General features: G+C 38.9%; 1 protein-coding gene across 7 annotated transcripts in view; it reads left to right on the plus strand.

Annotated features, from left to right (window-relative positions):
- The window catches only part of LOC101888203 (synapse-associated protein of 47 kDa), a 155,836-nt gene that overhangs the window by 101,614 nt on the left and 34,055 nt on the right, over positions 1-20,167 (plus strand). For 4 of the 7 annotated variants that reach the window (XM_059123205.1, XM_059123204.1, XM_059123209.1 and 1 more), the window contains 5 exons: positions 7,824-8,060; positions 16,685-16,782; positions 18,917-19,017; positions 19,129-19,406; positions 19,472-19,590. In XM_059123205.1, coding sequence (XP_058979188.1) covers positions 7,824-8,060; positions 16,685-16,782; positions 18,917-19,017; positions 19,129-19,406; positions 19,472-19,590 — 833 coding nt within the window. The remainder of the gene's footprint in view (positions 1-7,823; positions 8,061-16,684; positions 16,783-18,916; positions 19,018-19,128; positions 19,407-19,471; positions 19,591-20,167) is intronic. The other 3 variants (XM_059123206.1, XM_059123208.1, XM_059123207.1) reach the window with 3 other exon arrangements.

Below are 20,167 nucleotides of genomic sequence, written 5' to 3' on the forward strand. Positions count from 1 at the left end.
GGTCTTCGCATAGCTCCGATATAACGGTACCTCCCTATGTACGGTATTTTGATGATTTTAGCTACATTATCCACGGTTTATTTCAAGTTTCGAATTTGAATATGGTAATGGCTTGTGACAAACAGTGCCTATGTAGGTACAGACCCTAATATAATGGCTATATTCGGTATTTTTAAGATGTTAGCAGAATTTTTGGCGAATGTTATCTTTTTCGAAGATTTCCAAATTCATTCTAAATAGTAGAGGGTATTCAAAGTATTTTACTTGTTTTAATTGAATTCTCCAAGGACCATCAAGGATGTTAATGTGGATTTTTTGGAAAATATATGTCAGGGGATTTTAAAGGAATTAACGAGGATCTGTAAAGCAATTGTTTCAAGGGCTTTAATCAATGGGGATTTTACACATATTAATTTTTCGCAAATATTTTTTGTAGACAGGTCTTATAATATTTTAAGGGTTACCAAAGAGCTTAACTTGACAATTTTTTAAAAAATGAAGGATTTTACACTTTTTTATACTCTCAGCCATATGGCTAGAGAGGGTATATATCATTTGATACGGCCAAAACTCGCCTCATCAAAATAACGGTTCTAGACCCTAGGTCTCTTAAGACAAAATCCTTTTCAGGACATTTTGAGGCGATCTAGAGATGTCTGTCTCTCTGGCTGGCTGGTGCGCAGGATAACTCTCGAAGGGAGTATCCGATTTGGTCTAAGCTTGGAACATCGTAATATTATCAAACTTAGATCAATTTCGAAGATGGGCATTATCGGCCAACTTCTTCTGGTACCTCCCCCACAAATTATCAACAATTTCAAAGAAAATAATTTACTGCACAGAAAGAGAAAGGAGAATCCGATTTTGCTTTAACTTTGGAAATCCCAATATTTGCATCAGTGCTAGGTCATATTCGAAAATGGAAAATATATGTCCACTCCATCAAGTACCTCCCCCACAAAGGGTCAACATTTTTTATAACTCCTATAAAATATGATGTAAGTGTTCGATTGTCTTCAAATTACACACATCACAATATTTTTATTAACCCAAGGTCTGGTGTGGAGATGCAATATATCGGTCCACTCCTTCTGGTACCTCCCCCACAATTTGATTTTGAATATTCATGAAGCTCATAAAATACGAAATTAACATCCGATTCCATTCAGCTTTGCCACGTCTCAATATTTCTATCACCACAAAATCTGTTATAAAGATGGTAGAGATTCGACACTTTCTACTGGAAACACAAGATCTGATATGAAGATGCTATACCGGGTGAGATATTGACAGAAAGCAAAAAATTTCGGAAATGGCATAAAGTTTTAGAATAAGTTAAGATTTGTTCGAATTGGTCACCTTTGGCACGAATTAAGGCCTTCAAACGGCCAATGAAACCGTCACACACTGCCCGAATGTTGCTCTGCAGTATTTTGGCCCCTTCCCTGGCGAAGCGCTTGCTTAAGGTGATCGACACTTTGGTATTTTTTAGTGCCAACCTTGTTTTCCAAAATACTCCAGACAACGGATTGGTTTCCGGAGAATTTTGGTGGCCATTGTGCGCTGGAAATGAAGCGAGACACCTCCCGCTATAACCATTTTTGGGAGGCGCGTGCTCAGTTCTGTAGTAATGTCCAACCTTGCTTACCAAAATACTCCAGACACAATAGTCCAACGGATTGGTATCCTCCAGAATATTTTCGCGATAATATTCGGCATTTATTCTAATGCACGGTCGGTTAAGACGAGCGGAGAGCGACCATCGGCGATTATGGCTGCCCACACCATCACTATGGCCAGCGCTTGAGTTCTGGTGGCCAACCGAAGGTTCACATTTTCAGCTGACCTCTTTGGCAAGTACACACGATCATTTTGTTTGTTTACAAACTGCTGGACAACGAATGTTTTCTCTTCGGAGACGGAGAAAACCAAATTCGGCAGTTCACTACTTTCGGCCAAGCGAAACAACTCTTTAGCTCTTTTGAGTCTATTTTCTTTCTGTGGTTGGACGATGTAAATTCTTGCACTTTTTGGAATTTCAATGGCTTTACCCCGAGCTCATTTTTCAATATTTGCCGAATTGAATATTGCGATATATTCAGCACACTAGCAATTTTTCAGCCACTGCAAAGCGGGCTTCGATCAAGTCGCTTCTATACTTTTCGAACCATTTCTGCTGATGTTGCTGTTTTCTTCCATCCACTTTCAACGAGCGATGGTACGAGACACAAAAGATTTATTCACATTTAAATGCTGGAGTGCCCTAAAGATAGCCAATTGTGGTTTTCCAGCCAAATATAAAGAAATCACACTATCACGCTTGAATTCCATCACGAATAACTTTTTTGTCTGGAAAATTCTCACCAAAATGCTTTGGTACGCTTGTAAACAATATAATGAGCTGTCACTGGAATAATTTTAACAGATGTCGAACGTGTGGCTTAGAAATGACAGCAGTCTGAAGTTGGCTGGCAATTTTTTCATCCTCTCTAGCCATATGGCTGAGGGTATAAAAATGGCCAAAAAGGCAAGGGTCTTGACTCCTTTGTGGGTAAAAATTGTGGATCAAAATAATCCTTGTATTTTTTTATCTGCAATATTGCCAAAGGCACTTTGATCCTAAAATGCATGGATACCGAGGATGTTATCACGGATATTTTTTTATTTTATATTTTCCAGTTACCATCGAATTTTTTGGTGTAAAATTTTCAAGGACATGGTAAAGAGAGATGAGGGTAATATTGTTTGGACAGACATCATCGTCATCATCAATGCGTTTTGAGTCTCTGAGGTGCAATAACTGTCAGTTGGATATTGAATATTTCATTTGTAAATATTTTGTAATTACTTTTCAAATTGGAGATTTTTATCAAAGGCAAATAGAACGAGAAAAGAATATTTAAAGGGGATTAAAGCAGGTTTACATGGAAATAATTTATGGGCCTGAGAAGCAGGGATAAATAAAGGCCAGGAAAAATGTGAGAAGTTTTCTCTCAAAAGAAGACAATTTTGTAACAATGATACAGTTGCACTGTAACATTTTTTCTATCGAAACTCAGGAGCCCGTCGAATCAAAATCAAAGGAAATGAAATCAAAACTGAGGTCCGACGAATTTTGTTCTGGAAAAAAATATTGAATTCGGTTACGACAAATGTTTTTCTATAGAAAAAACTTGGAGCAGATTCTCGACGAATTTTTTTCTATAGAAAAAACTTGGACCAGAGGCTCGGCGAATTTTTTTCTATAGAAAAAAAACTTGGACCAGAGGCTCGACGAATTTTTTTCTATAGAAAAAAACTTGGAGCAGAGGCCCGACGAATTTTTTTCTATACTTTTAAGGATTTTTTTCAAGGATTATTAAGAATATAAACCTGCATTTTAAGAGAGAAGTTTTCAAGATGTATCGATTATATAAACGTGAATTTTTTAGAGGATATTAAACTGAATTTTTTGGAGGATATTTTTCAAGGATTTTTAAGGATATTGACATAGATTTTATATTTGGATATATTTCCAGTTATTATTTTAAAGATTATATTTTCAAGGATATCAGCATTCGAATTTTTAGTAATTATTATTTTTCAAGGATCATCAAGGATACTAACTGGGATTTGGTTAAAAATAACCTTTTTCAAGGACTTCTTATCATTTTCTAATCTTCAAATTATTTTTTTTAATGCCACATTCAAGAAATGCAATCCCATTTGCCATTTAATGTATCCAACCTTCTCTCACGCAGCCTTTACCTCCATCACCTCCATCACATTAAGCCATACCCCGTCATTTGTGACATTTAATCATTGTAACCTCCTAATTCATCTACCCTCATTTCCTGTCATTTGCTAATTATTCAAGTGGCTGAGTTTAATGAAATTATGGTGTGCTTTTGGCTGGAGATTCAAGATTTACATGCGAAAATAACATTTGTTTTTGGCGGAGTGGAGAGGAGAGTTCAAGGGTGGTTTTACTTATTTGGATGGATGTGATTTGTATCTTGAAGTCTAAAAGAGAACCCCAAGAAGTCGGGAGAAGTAGGAAATGTCAAATGTAAAGTTTTAATTAAGGCTGGTAATTTTCTAGTCCAACCCCCATACTGAGGCCACAATATGAAGACATCGTGGGAGGTGGAAATGGAAATCCCCATGGGGGGTTAATTGAATAAAACTTTCAAGACGAATCAATAAGTTGTTTGGAATTAAATGTTTTTTCAATAGTGTAATAATAAATGTGCCCTTAAATGCTCTCTTCTTCACACTCTGTGTATCTCTCTCTCTCACACACTCCTTTAATATTACTTTTTTCAAAATTTATCATTTTATCCATCTCATATTGTATTCTTCTTCATTCTATATCTGGAATGAATGAATGAATGAATACTTTACTGTCACATGGACATGGAATATAACAGTTCCTAATTCCATTCTCTACTTTTCCTGCCAACCATCACCAATTCCTGCCACACACACACAGACATACAAACTACGCACATACACACACACACACCCACCAAACCCAAAATGAAACACTTGTTATTCGAATTTCCTTTTCCGCTTGCTTTCACTCTTGATTAGAAGAGGAAATGTGCAAACGTTCAAATCAAATGACATTTCTTTTATTAAAAGGGATTATTCGCCGCAAAAGCTACACAACTGTAGCCCAGCTGTTGAGGGAGGCAAACATTCACGATGCAGTGGCAGAAGAGGAAAAGGAGAAAAAGCAGAAGCAGAAGGGTTTTGTAAAAGGAAAAAGGATTATGGGCTTTAGATGATGTCCTTTAAGCCAATGATAAGCAATGCGAACAATGTGAAATGAAAATAAACGAATGTGAAAATTAGATATATTTTTGAGGAGCAAGGGAGGGACTTTAGGTGAGGAGGAGGGGGAGGGTCATTTTATAGAATAAAGGTAGCAACAAACTGTATTTATAGAGAAGTAAAAGGGAGAATTTATAGAGAAGCGAAGGGAGCCTTTATAAAAGTCCACGTGGAAGTGGTCTCTATATACCAACTGGAAGTGGTCTTTATAGACCAGCTGGAGAGATGGTTTTTACAGACCAGCTGGAGTGATGGTCCTTATAGACCAGCCGGAGAGGTGATCTTTATAGACCAGCCGGAGAGGTGGTCTCTATAGACCAACTTGAGAGGTGGTCTCTATAGACCAACTTGAGAAGTGGTCTCTATAGACCAGGTGGGAGGCCAGGGAGTCTGTATGGACGAGCTGGGATCCAGGAAGTCTATATAGGCAAGCTGAAAGCCAGGGAGTCTCTATAGACGAACTGGGAGGCCAGGGAGTATCTATAGACGAGCTGGAGGCCAGGGAGTCTCTATAGAGGAGCGGGGAGGCCAGTGAGTCTCTATAGAGGAGCTGGGAGGCCAGTGAGTCTCTATAGTGGAGCTGGGAGGACAGGGAGTCTCTATAGTGGAGCTGGGAGGCCAGGGAGTCTCTATAGAGGAGCTGGGAAGCCAGGGAGTCTCTATAGAGGAGCTGGGAGGCCAGGGAGTCTCTATAGAGGAGCTGGGAGGCCAGGAAGTCTCTATAGAGGAGCAGGGAGGCCAGGGAGTCTCTATAGAGAAACGGGGAGGCCAGGGTGTCTCTATAAACGAGCTGGGAGGGCAGCTAGTCTCTATAGATGAGCTGGGACGTCAGGGAATCTCTATACACGAGCTGGAGGCCTGCTAGTCTCTATAGACGAGCTGGAGGCCAGCTAGTCTCTGTAGATGTGCTGGAGGCCAGCTAGTCTCTGTAGATGAGCTGGAGGCCAGCTAGTCTCTATAGACGAGCTGAAGGCTAGCTAGTCTCTATAGACGAGCTGAAGGCCAGGGAGTCTCTATAGACGAGCTGGGAGGCCAGGGAGTCCCTATAGACGAGCTGGGAGGCTAGGGAGTCTCTATAGACGAGCTGGGAGGCCAGAGAGTCTCTATAGACGAGCTGAGGGGCCAGGGAGCCTCTATAGACGAGCTGAGGGGACAGGGAGTCTCTATAGACGAGCTGAGGGGGCAGGGAGTCTCTATAGACGAGCTGCGGGGGCAGGGAGTCCGTATAGTCGAGCTGAGGGGGCAGGGAGTCTCAATCGACGAGCTGAGGGGGCAGGGAGTCTCTATAGACGAGCTGAGAGGGCAGGGAGTCTCTATAGTCGAGCTGAGAGGCCAGGGAGTCTCTATAGACGAGCTGAGAGGCCAGGGAGTCTCTATAGACGAGCTGAGAGGCCAGGGAGTCCCTATAGACGAGCTGGGAGGCCAGGGAGTCCCTATAGACGAGCTGGGAGGCCAGGGAGTCCCTATAGACGAGCTGGGAGGCTAGGGAGTCTCTATAGACGAGCTGGGAGGCCAGAGAGTCTCTATAGACGAGCTGAGGGGCCAGGGAGCCTCTATAGACGAGCTGAGGGGACAGGGAGTCTCTATAGACGAGCTGAGGGGGCAGGGAGTCTCTATAGACGAGCTGCGGGGGCAGGGAGTCCGTATAGTCGAGCTGAGGGGGCAGGGAGTCTCTATAGACGAGCTGAGGGGGCAGGGAGTCTCTATAGACGAGCTGAGAGGGCAGGGAGTCTCTATAGACGAGCTGAGAGGCCAGGGAGTCTCTATAGACGAGCTGAGAGGCCAGGGAGTCTCTATAGAGGAGCTGGGAGGCCAGGGAGTCCCTATAGACGAGCTGGGAGGCCAGGGAGTCCCTATAGACGAGCTGGGAGGCCAGGGAGTCCCTATAGACGAGCTGGGAGGCTAGGGAGTCTCTATAGACGAGCTGGGAGGCCAGAGAGTCTCTATAGACGAGCTGAGGGGCCAGGGAGCCTCTATAGACGAGCTGAGGGGACAGGGAGTCTCTATAGACGAGCTGAGGGGGCAGGGAGTCTCTATAGACGAGCTGCGGGGGCAGGGAGTCCGTATAGTCGAGCTGAGGGGACAGGGAGTCTCTATAGACGAGCTAAGGGGGCAGGGAGTCTCTATAGACGAGCTGAGGGGGCAGGGAGTCTCCATAGACGAGCTGAGGGGGCAGGGAGTCTCCATAGACGAGCTGAGGGGGCAGGGAGTCTCCATAGACGAGCTGAGGGGGCAGGGAGTCTCCATAGACGAGCTGAGGGGGCAGGGAGTCTCCATAGACGAGCTGAGGGGGCAGGGAGTCTCCATAGATGAGCTGAGGGGGCAGGGAGTCTCCATAGACGAGCTGAGGGGCCAGGGAGTCTCCATAGACGAGCTGAGGGGCCAGGGAGTCTCCATAGACGAGCTGAGGGGGCAGGGAGTCTCCATAGACGAGCTGAGGGGGCAGGGAGTCTCCATAGACGAGCTGAGGGGGCAGGGAATCTCTATAGACGAGCTGGTAGGCCAGGAAGTCTCTTTAGACAAGCTGAGAGGCCAGGGAGTATCCATAGACGAGCTGGGAGGTCAGGGAGTTTCTATAGGCCAGCTGATATTTGTCTCTATAGATGAGCTAATATCGGTTTCTATTAACGACCCGACAATCCGGAGGTCGTCTCAATTGATGATCCGAAGGTCGTCTCTATTGACGATTCGGAGGTCGTCTCTATGGACGATCTCAAGATCGTCTCGATTGACGATCCGAAGGTCGTTTTTATTGACTATCCGAAGGTCGTCTCTATTGCCGATCCGGTGGTCGTCTCTATTGACGTTCTGAGTGTCCTAAAATATCGGATTATTTTATCTTATTTATTATCTTCAATATTTTCATATTTTATTTCCATCTGTCACCCTGGACGTATGAGTAGAGACATTAATCATACGCCCAGGATAGCTGAATTCATATTTTAATAAAAAAATTATCTTTTTTAACTTTAACTAATACATTTTTTTCTTTCTCTTTCTCTTTACAGCGGTTGGTTAGGCAGTGCCAAGGGTTGGTTAGGCAGTGCATCAATACCATCTATGCCGGCCATGCCTTCAATGCCCACAATGGCTATGCCATCAATGCCTGCTATGCCTTCGATACCATCTATACCCGGTCTGCGTAAAGGTGGTGAAGAGGGTGCCGAAGGTGTCGCTGCTACTGGCGTTGAAAATCCAGCAGCTGCCACCGGTGGTGAGGATGACGACAAATCGAGGTATCTTAGGTATGGGCCCCACAACTTTCTTAATGATGAAAGGATATTTTGATATTTTATAACGGAAAGTTTCAACAACAACTAAAACCAAAACCGAAACAAAAAAAAGAAAAAAAAAACAAAAGCAAAAGCAATTTAATCACCCCCTCAAAAAAGGAGTTTGTAATGAGTTTGTGATTTCGTTCGAAACGTTTGTTAACAAAGTTCTCTTGATTTGTTTTTTTCCAATTTGTTATTTTCAAAAGCCACAAAATGTTTTTTTGTTCCAAAGCAATAGCGCAATGAAAAAAAAAAGAAAATTAAACAATGAAATGCTGAAGTTCCAAAAAAACGTTCAAGTTTATTCAATATTTAATTCAATTTCAAATATTTAGTTATGGATTTTTTTTTCAAATTAATTTTTTAGTTGGATTTAAAAAGTTAATTAATCATTTTGCAATGATTTTTTTAATAATAAATAATATAATATTATGGGAATTATTGTTTATACAGCCACATAAAACAAGTGCTCATTTAAACCGCCCTTGGCGTATAAGTAACGTCGTACATCATACGCCATTGGGGGCCATTTTATTTATTTTTTTTTTATTTTTTTTTTTATTATTTAATTTTCTCGGTTAATTTTTTTGTTGAGGCTGTATAAATTAATAATTACCATATTATTATTTTCCTATATTCTGGATTTAAACAACAGTTTTTGCAGGTGTAGTTAGAGTGCGTTATTTCAATTCAGTTTCATTAATATTTATATTCTATCTTTCATTTGTTTTAAATTTCCCCATTTCTAATACTGCTTTAAGGCTTTGATTAATAATTTTATTTATTATTATAAAAGATTTATAAAATTGTACTCAAGAATTATAATGCAGATCCCTCTCCAATTGAGTATTCAAAGGCAAAATGGTAGATTATATAAAAAAGCTTTTTGGACAGGCTCAGAGGAATGAGTTTTAAAAATACACACCAAAAACCTAAGGCATCAGGCAGTTTATACAGACGAGCTGGGGGAACAGTTGCTGGCCTTTATATATTGTAGACGACTGGGACGAGTTTTACTAAAGGATCAATTGACAGTCTTCATACACGATCTAAAGACGGTCCGGGAAGGAATCTTCGTAGATGACCAGGATGGGCCATAATTGTCTTTTTATAAACAACCCCAAATTCGTCGTCATATGAGGAGCTGAAGGCCTTCTTCATAAAATAATTGTAGGCGGTCTGTATTGAAGAGCTGTATAAAGAAGCAGAATTTCGAGGTCGTCGGTATGGACGAGCTTATCGTCGTTTCTAAGGACGAGCTTATGGTTTTCTCTGATGGTTTTCTCTATAGAGGAGATCGTCTCTATAGGCGAGCTGAAGGCGAGTCTCTATAGGCGAGCTGAAGGCGAGTCTCTATAGGCGAGCTGCAGGCGAGTCTCTATAGGCGAGCTGAAGGCGAGTCTCTATAGGCGAGCTGAAGGCGCGTCTCTATAGGCGAGCTGAAGGCGCGTCTCTATAGGCGAGCTGAAGGCGCGTCTCTATAGGCGAGTTGAAGGAGTGTCTCTATAGGCGAGCTGAAGGCGCGTCTCTATAGGCGAGCTGAAGGCGCGTCTCTATAGGCGAGCTGAAGGCGCGTCTCTATAGGCGAGCTGAAGGCGCGTCTCTATAGGCGAGCTGAAGGCGCGTCTGTAGTAGGTGGGTTTCTATAGGCGAATTGAAGGAGTGTCTCTATAGGCGAGCTGAAGGCGCGTCTCTATAGGCGAGCTGAAGGCGCGTCTGTAGTAGGTGGGTTTCTATAGGCGAGTTGAAGGAGTGTCTCTATATAAAGGAAGGTCTTTTAAACGCCCAAAAGAGGGTCTGCATAAGCGACCAAAAGGTCTCCATAGAGAAAGAATACCAAGTCTTTATAGACGCGCTGAAGACTATCTTAATAGACGTCCTGAAGGCCGATTTTCTAAATTTTTTTGAAGACCTCTTTCTGAGCATCTATGAAGAATTCTTCTAAACATATAAAGAGACAACTATACATAAATAGATTATGAGAAGGGTTTGGCCAAAGACGACCAGTAAGGGGCACCATATACGCTCAGTAGGGGTCTCTAAATACGTCCAGTAGGGGGCTCTAAATTCCTTGTGAAAGAAGCTCTATATATTTCCAGAAAGTATTCCTGGTCGAAGCCCAAATGGTTTTTGTTTTGAACACCCAGAAGTGGGTCTGCATAGGCGACCAAAAGGTCTCTATAGAGAACAATATACTGGTCTCTTTATATGTTTGGGAGGAAGTCTTCATAGATGCTCAAAAGGAGGTCTTCAAAGAATTCCAAGAAAACCGCCTTTATAGGCACGCTTAATGCCATCTTTATAGATGCCCTGAAGGCCGATCTTCTGGGTTTCTTTGAAGAACTCTTTCTGAGCTTCTATAAAGACTTCCTTTTTAAAATATAAAGAGACCACTATGTGGTTGCCTATGGAGATCTTTTGGTCGCCATTCCTGGGCGTTTAAAAACACTTCCTTTTGGGCTTCTACTAAGACTCCAAAGGGAGCAAAGAACAAATCAGGACTGTTAATAGACAATCAAACGGAAGTCTCTGTAATCACACAGAAGGGAGTCTTAAAAGCCTACTGAAGATTTTTATACAAAACCGGAAGTGAGTTTTGATAATCGACCTGAAGAGGGGTCATTATATCTGACGAGGAAATACTCATTTTAGGCAATCAGGAATAATCTCCAAATTTCCTTTTAATGAGATCTGTATTATTGCACCTTGTTGTTGATTTTCGATTGAATTTTTTCAATATTTCCGTTTTTTTTTTTTCAAAAATATTTTATTTCAAGCTTCCACTGTAAATCTTTGAGCAATTTTTTATATTTTATCTAAAGCTTTGTTGAGTTTTTTTCAACTTTAAAATTTTAATAATTATACAGTTACACTTAAAGAAATTATATAATTCTATTTTATTACAGTTAAAGTAATTCCACAATCGTTTTCTTGCTTAATTAAATTTTTAAATAATGTTTAAACAATATTTATGAAAAAAATATAACAGTTTTGTACAGAGTTAATATTTATAGTACCGAGTAATTACAGTTTGGATTTTATGAAATATTTTCATTTGCTTTCGATTTAAGGTAAGTTTGAAGTATAAGAAAATAATTCATAAAATCCCAGGATAAGAGAGGTGATCACATACCATGCCTTTACGTTTCATTCCAAATATTTTTGAGTCATTTTTAATTTTTTTTCTCCACCTTAAAATGTATCTTTCAAAAGCCAATTTTGGTTGAGAATTTTATTAGTTTTTTTTTTCTCGTGATTGCACACCTTGCGGCCAGTTTCACTTCGTATTAGTCTAATGTAAGACGACTTTTTCAATATTTTTAGCATTTCTATGGCATATTTTAAGAGCTCCTGAGGGAAACTTCAAGGAACCGCTATAACCTGTATACTGCAATTATTTTAAGCGCTTCTGATAAATTTGTATATTTAAAAAAAATGTAGAATGTGTTAATTTATACTATACCATACAGTTTTTATATCCTCCACCATAGTATGGAGGGTATATTAAGTTTGTCTATTTGTAACTCCTCGAAATAGACATTTTAGACCCCACAAAGTAGATATATTCTTGATCAGCATAAAATTCTATGTCGATTTAGCTATGTCCGTCCGTCTATCCATTTGTCTGTCTGTGGGAATCACTCTAGCTTCCGAACGAATTGAAGTATATTGATAAAATTTTACTCAAATGTATGTTATGTCTGCAGGACTTTTGGTATTGGCATATAACGGTACCTCCCGATATTCCCTATTTTGATGCTTTTTTTGTGACATTATTCATCAGAATTGTTTCCAATTTGGTATTTGAAGTTCGTAATGGATTCTACATCCTAAGACAGAAAATTGTCCGTGCAGGTCCACATCTTCGTATATATAACGGTACCTCCCGATATTCGGTATTTAAATGATTTTAGCGACATTTCTCACGGGAATTGTTTCAAACATGGTATTTGAAGTTCGTAATGGATACTATAGCCTAAGACAGAAAATTATCTGTGCAGGTCCCCATATTACGGTAGCTCCAGATATTCGGTACTTTGATGCTTTTAGCTACATTATTACCGATTTTTTTAAGTTTCGCATTTGAATATTGTAATAGCTTATGACCCTGATATAACAGCTACATTCGGTATTTTTAAGATTTTAACAGAATTTTTAACGGATTTTATTGTTTTGAGAATTGCCAAATTCGGTCCAAATGGTGGAGGGTATTCAAACTTCGGCCCGGCCAAATTTACAGTTTTTTTACTTGTTCCTTTTAGTTTTAAACTTTGTGCGAGCTCCTAAAAGTATGCTATAATAATGTCAGATAAATGTGAATAAAGTCATTTTATATTTGATATGTTCACCAGTCTTTACCTCTTCAACTACGTGAAATCATTGGGCGCCACATTAAGAAACAGTATAGAAAGCTGTTTTATTGAAACAGTGACATGGCAAGGACATTAAGGGAATGTTCTACAAAATGATTCACTGGTCGATTTGGATAAAGACATGCTATCTCAGAAATTATCTAATGGAGTCTAAGACTTCAAAACCCTGATTTTTCGCCCTTTTCTTATAAGCCAGATATTACGAAAATCTGAAAATAAACGCATTTTGTGAAAGATACATTTAAAAAAAAATATTTTTTTAAAATTCTTTCTTTTAAAATCATTTTTGCTTTGAAATCAATAGATTTTTTTTTTGGAATTTTTGTTTTTATTTTTTTATTCATTACTTTTTCTTTCACTTTCCCCCCTCATAACCGGAAAAAAGCAAACATCACAACATACACATATATATTTACCTTTTTTACCGTATTTCCATTAGAAAAATATCAAAGTCCATCATTAAATAGTTGCGGCCCATCATCAAAAATCAACAACAACAACTACTACTACAAAATAATTTCAAGCAAAGAATATTGCAAAGGATTGTAGATCATCGTAAATGGCGGGACATTAACTCCCCTCATAATTGTTGTATTTAGTAGTAGTTTCTCCTTTTTCTTTGGTTTTTTGTTGTAATAGTTTCTCTCCCTAAGCGGAGAGAAAGATAATGTTCCCTTAAGTTGTAGAGTTTTGTTTTCTGTTATTATTCTCTTCAATTGTTTATTCATAAATCTTTTTTATTTGTTTTATTTTATTTTTTATGATTTTCATTGTCTTTTGTTTTATCAAAGAATGCCATGATTGTTGCCCGTCCGTCCTATCCCTTTTCGCTACCTCTCTTTTTTGGTCGTTATACCATAATTTCATAATTGAAAATTATTCTCAGAATTTCATAACATTCTCCCAGCCCTTCCCTTTCCACCATGAGATTTATGCATTTCAATGAATGCCTGGCTACCCTCCCTGCATAGTGTCATCTAGAGTCCATTCATTTACTTTCTTATCCTCCATTTTTCGTTCTCCTTTTTACCAGGTTTAGATTTTTGCTCCATGCATTCTTCTTCGTTCATTTGACCTTTTTTTCAGTCAAAGGTTAAAATCATCTTCCATGAAGTGTGGAATTTCCTCTTAATTTTCATTTTCTTTCATTTCACACGAAAACAAAATTCGAATCAGCGAAAAATAAGTCGAATGTTTTTCTTTACATTTTTTTTTTGGTGATTGTGTCATCGATTTGTGTTTTTTCATCTTTCTTTTCACCTATTTCGCTGTTTCTTTTTAACGTCTTCTTCTCATAAGTTTTCATTGTAAATAACATAAATAAAAAATAAATGTTTTGTATATATGTATGTATGTACGATAATAACTATACAAAGTGTATATTTGTATATGTGTGTGAATATGTTCAGGCAAAATTTCAAGGTTCAGTTAGGCCTTAGGTTTCCATTTTAGTATAAATCGAACACAATTCAAAGGTCCTATATACAAAAAATATATTCTATAGCGTTATTAGGAAAAACAAATTTCCTGAGTTTTTCCAAATATAGATGACATTTTGAAGGTCGGAATCTCTTACATTTCGAGAAGACCTTCGGATACTGCCTTCGGAAGTTCTTCTATGTCGAGAAGGCCTTCGGAAGCTCTTCTATGCCGAGTAGATCTTCTGAAACTCATTTATGAAAATTAGACTTTCTTAAGCTTTTCTATGAAAAGAAGACCTTCTGAAGATCTTCTGAAGCTCTAGAAGACATTCGGAAGCTCTTCTATGAACAGAAGACCTTCAGAAGATCGTCTATGCCGAGAAGACCTTCAGAAGCTCCTCTATGTCGAGAAGATCTTCTGTGAAGCCCTTCTATGAAAAGAAAACCTTCAGAAGCCCTTCTATGAAAAGAAGACCTTCTGAAGCTCTTCTATGAAAAGAAGACCTTCTGAAGCTCTTCTATGAAAAGAAGACCTTCTGAAGCTCTTCTATGAAAAATACCTCAAAGCTCTTCTATGAAGAGAAGACCTTCTGAAGCTCTTCTATGAAGAGAAGATCGTCTGAAGCTCTTCTATGAAGAGAAGATCGTCTGAAGCTCTTCTATGACTAGAAGACCTTCTGAAGCTCTTCTATGACTAGAAGACCTTCTGAAGCTCTTCTATGACTAGAAGACCTTCTGAAGCTCTTCTATGAAAAGAAGAAGATAAGATCTGCTATGAAGATAAGATCTTCTGAAGCTCTGCTATGAAGAGAACCCCTTCTGAAGCTCTTATATGAAGAGAAGACCTTCTGAAGTTCTTATATGAAGAGAAGACCTTCTGAAGTTCTTCTATGAAGAGAAGCTCTTCTATGACTAGAACACCCCCTTGAGCTCTTCTATGGCTAGAACACCTCCTTGAGCTCTTCTATGGCTAAAAGACCTCCTTGAGCTCTTCTATGGCTAAAAGACCTCCTTGAGCTCTTCTATGGCTAGAACACCTCCTTGAGCTCTTCTATGGCTAGAAGACCTCCTTGAGCTCTTCTATGGCTAGAATACCTGCTAGAGCTCTTCTATGGCTAGAAGACCTCCTTGAGCATTTCTATAGCTAGAATACCTCCTTGAGCTCTTCTCTGACTAGAAGACCTCTTCTATGACTAGAAGACCTCCGTGAGCTTCTCTATGGCTAGAAGACCTCCTTAAGTTCTTCTATGAATAGAAGACCTCCTTGAGCTCTTCTATGAATAGAAGACCTCCTTGAGCTCTTCTATGGCTAGAAGACCTCCTTGAGCTCTTCTATGGCTAGAAGACCTCCTTGAGCTCTTCTATGGCTAGAAGACCTCCTTGAGCTCTTCTATGGCTAGAAGACCTCCTTGAGCTCTTCTTTGGCATAGAAAACCTCCTTGAGCTCTTCTATGGCTAGAAGACCTCCTTGAGCTCTTCTATGGCTAGAAGATCTCCTTGAGCTCTTCTATGGCTGGGAGACCTCCTTGAGCTTTTCTATGACTAGAAGGCCTCCATGAGATTTTTCATGGCTAGAAGACCTCCTCGAGCTCTTCTATGGTTAGAAGGCCTCCTCGAGCTCTTCTACGGCTAGAATACATCTTTGGGATCTTCTTTGGCTATAAGACCTCATTGAGCACTTTTATGATGGACTTCAAATAGACTTTTGCTGGTCTTCTCTTCTCTCCATTTTCCTGGCCCCATAATTTCCATATTTATGAAATATTAACTTAATAATGCCCTTGTCGCTGTAGGCTATTTTTATCATTTACTTGCGAAAATGAACTTATAATTTTATTGGCTTATAAAGCATTTTATCTAGCTCTATTGTTGATAGATTTAACTGAGCATAGCTTAACTGCTGAGGGCAGGACAAGGATTTTCTTTTCATTTCCATCATTTTCCGCCCCATACCCCGGCTACTGTGGCATTAGGTCCCATAAAACTACGCATTTTGTATTTTGCCTTCGCAAAACCCTGTCATTAGATAATTTTTCATTGAGCATAAAATATGATTTTGTGTCCTCCTGTAGCCACCCACCCACCATTCAACGACGCATAACCACCATCATTATCATCATCATCCATTGGCCATTTCACATTTGGGCCATAATGCTTGGTTGGCTGGCTGGCTGGTTGGTGGTTTTGAAATATTTTTCTTAATTTTATTTCTGGGGGTTTCATGGCTTTCCAAGGATTCAAATGTCGTTAAAAAATAACAACAAAAGCACCAGCCAGATATTCAGCCAACCAGCCATTACTTGCATCGTTTTTATTTCGGTTACAAAATTATAATCCCATTTTATGGTGTCGCATAAAGTTTTATGGGCGGAATCCAAGAGGAATGATTAAATGGAATAAAAAATATATATATTTTTCGGTAGCTGTAATGTCAGATATTTAGGGATAGAATTGCCACTGGAACGTTCGAAGGTTTCAAATATAAAAAATACTTTTGTATGAATTAATTTTTATTAATATTTTTGCATGTTTCAATTAAATATTTGAATACAATTTTTATATAAAAATGGTTGTTTATTAATTTTTAAATATTCTTGCTTTTGTTCTTGCATGATGTTTTTTTATTCACTTATTCTAAATGTGTAAAATTTGAAAACAAATATTTTTTTTTTAATTTAATTATTTTGCTTATGATCTAAAACTATGTATAACCACCCATGCCTAAAACTTCCCAACTAATATTGAATTTTCCGCAATTTTCTCTTTTCCATTTCGTGTCCTCTTTTTGGTATCCTTACAGTGCCACAGAGGGAGCTGATTCATTGGCAGCATCTGGCGACGAGGCTCAACTGGGCGAAGATGGTCAGATTGGACAGGGTAAGGCCGAAGACGTGAAAAGTACGTGTCACAATTCCAAAATCAAACAAAATTGGTAACATTTTATGATTATTGCAAAAAAAATACTAACAACAAAAATTATTTTTATTGGAAAAAATAATGTGAAAGGTTAAATCGAGAACAAATTTTTCAAAAAAGAATCTCTTAATAAGAGAATAACAAGTGACAGGTTACTTACTAACAACAAAACCAAAAAATAACAACAAGTTCCCCTACCTCTTAGATTTTCTTCCACTCTCTCTCTCGTTCTCTATTAGCACTCATAACATATTTCATAAAGAAAACTAAATATTGTCCCCAACACCACCCTACAAAATTTTCCATTAATAGACAAAATTTTAGCACTTTCCGGTAAAGAGAATTTGGAGCCATGACAAGATCAGCGTCGGAAATTTTATGATTCAGAATGTTTCCTATTACAAAGAGCTTTAGAGAAGGGCTTCTTTCCTTATAAGAAATAGGAGTACTCAGTCAGTACGAGGAAAAGCTCAAGGAGGTCTTCTATTCACAGAAGAGCTCATTGAGGACTTCTATTCATAAAAGAGCTCAAGGAAGTATTCTCTGCATAGAAGAGCTCAAGGAGGTCTTCTATTCAGAGAAGAGCCTCAGAAGGTCTTATTTTCATAAAAGAGCTTCAAGGAGGTCTTCTATTCACAGAAGAGCTCATTGAGATCTTCTATTCATAGAAGAGGTCTCAAGGAGATCTTCTATTCATAGAAGAGATCAAGGAGGTCTTCTATTCATAGAAGAGGTCTCAAGGAGATCTTCTATTCATAGAAGAGGTCTCAAGCAGGTCTTCTATTCATAGAAGAGGTCTCAAGGAGGTCTTCTAATCATGGAAGAGGTCTCAAGGAGGTCTTCTATTCATAAAATAAGTCTCAAGGAGGTCTTCTATGCCATAAAAGAGATGAAGGAGATCTGCTATGCCATAGAAGAGTTCAAGGAGATCTTCTATGTCATAGAAGAGTTCAAGGAGATCTTCTATGCCGTAGACGAGTTCAAGGAGATCTTCTATGCCATAGAAGAGCTCAATGAGGTCTTCTCAAGGAGCTCAAGGAGGTCTTCTATGCCATAGAAAAGCTCAAGAAGGTCTTCTACTCATAGAAGAGCTTAAGGAGGTCTTCTACTCATAGAAGAGCTTAAGGAGGTCTTCTATGCCATAGAAGAGCTTAAGGAGATCTTCTATGCCATAGAAGAGCTCAAGGAGATCTTCTATGCCACAGAAGAGCTCAAAGAGGTCTTCTAGGCCATAGAAAAGTTCAAGGAGGTCTTATATTCATAGAAGATCTCAAAAAGCTCTTCTATAGAAGGAAGACTTCTATAGAAGAGCTTGGGTAGATCTCCTCTTCATACAAGAGCTGCGGAAGATCTTCTGTTCATAGAAGAGATTCAGAAGATTTTCTCTTCGTAGAAGAGCTTCAGAAGATATTCTCCTCATAGAAGAGCTTCAGAAGATCATCTCCTCATAGAAGAGCTTCAGAAGATCTTCTTTTCAGAGAAGAGCTTTTAAAGATCTTCTCTTTATAGAAACGCTTCAGAAGATCTTCCCTTCATAGAAGAGCTTCAGAAGATCTTCTCTTCATAGAAGAACTTCAGAAGATCTTCTCTTCATAGATGAGCTTCAGAAGATCTTCTCTTCATAGATGAGCTTAAGAAGATCTTCTCTTCATAGATGAGCTTCAGAAGATCTTCTCTCCATAGAAGACTTTCAGAAGATCTTCTCTTCATAGAAGAGCTTCAAAAGATCTTCTCTTCATAGAAAATCTTCAGAATGCCTTCCGCAGGGGATAGTTTTGGAAGTCCCCTTTCCTCTGACAGCTCACTCTGTCCTGCCTTCAAAGTCTCTTTGTTTTATCACTTTTCTTCCCCCTTTTCCCCGACAATACCACCTAACAAAAAAACTACAAAACCCCAACTTTCAGATCAGATCAACCTTTCAACCAGTAGCTTAAAAATTGAAATGCGTTTATCCAGCATATTTTTTCAAAACATTCTCGAATTTGAACCTCATTGTCTAGTAGTCTAGTAGTTTCAAAACCAAACCCCTAACAAAACCCATGCACCATTTGGAATTTTTTTAATCCAATATCGTATCTGTATCTTTCAATTTTTTTCATATTTCGCCACACAACAGTTACCACAAAGGTAACCCAACAGGCCAAACATTTTGGCTCATTCCTGTCATCAGCTTTCACTGAGGCCGGTTCAAAGCTAAAAGAAACTGTCAAGAAGAATGTAAGTATTTTCCAAAATTCTCAGGACGCCTTAGCATTATTTGTTTTACTAATAAAAATTTGTCTACTTTCGCTCCCTTCCCCCCTGATTTCCCTGATTTAAATTGTAAAGCCCATTATGGAGTCGTTTAACAAAGAACAAGAAGCCTTTATTAAAGGCCAGGCTGGCGGTAATGGTCCAGCTGTTGCCCCCTGGGTTGGCCTAACCAATGAGGCCAAGATCAAGGAAGAAATCATGGGTCTGTCCCAGGATAGACGTAACTTTGTACGTGCACCACCGGCTGGTATTGATTTTGAGTTCAACTATGATACCGCCTATCCTACCGCCCAGGCCATTATGGAAGAGGATAAGAACCTGGAAACAATGCGTTTTGAATTGGTACCCAAAATGTGAGTAGGCATCGTGGATAAATATATCAACAAAATAGTTAATTCCTTATCCCCACCTCTTTCAGCATCACCGAAGAGAATTTCTGGAGAAATTACTTCTATCGCGTCTCGCTCATTATCCAGGCCGCCGAATTGGGTACTCTCGGTGAAGATGGCGTTGCACAAGCCTCAAGTGGTGAAGATGGTAAGTGCCAATTAGTTCTTATTCTCTCGTCTAGTTTCGTCCTACTCTATCTCTCGCTCTCTGTCTATCTCTCTATCTCGACTATCTCTCAGTCAATCTATCAAAATCTCTACCAGAAAAAAATACCCTAAGTTTCGTTTTCTAATTTTCGTTTTGAGTTCGTTTTTGGTTTTCAATATTTATTTCCGTAATCTTTCTCTCTCTATTCTCATCATGAAATATTTTAGTTTTATTTTAAATTATAGTTATTTTAAACGTTATTATTCATCTTTGGTTTTTCGTTGTAAATATATATTTATAGGTTATTTGTAAAATATAAAAAATTTCTCAATGGAATAAAAATACAAGATATGAAATTTAATTTAAGCAAATGGACCCTTCAGTGTAACGTCAACAGATAAGGAGAAATCCTTCAGAAAAAATCCACCGGAGCATTCATTTATCATATTGTTTTCACACGCCTAAAAGTATGCTGCACAATTAGCATTTGCATAGGGGTATTACAATACTGTCAATGAAAATGAACTTATTATTTGTTCACCCAATGCGTTTAGTGAAAACCGCATATAAGACCTTC

The sequence above is a fragment of the Musca domestica genome, unplaced genomic scaffold (assembly GCF_030504385.1).
Source record: "Musca domestica strain aabys unplaced genomic scaffold, Musca_domestica.polishedcontigs.V.1.1 24, whole genome shotgun sequence".
Taxonomy (NCBI): domain Eukaryota; kingdom Metazoa; phylum Arthropoda; class Insecta; order Diptera; family Muscidae; genus Musca; species Musca domestica.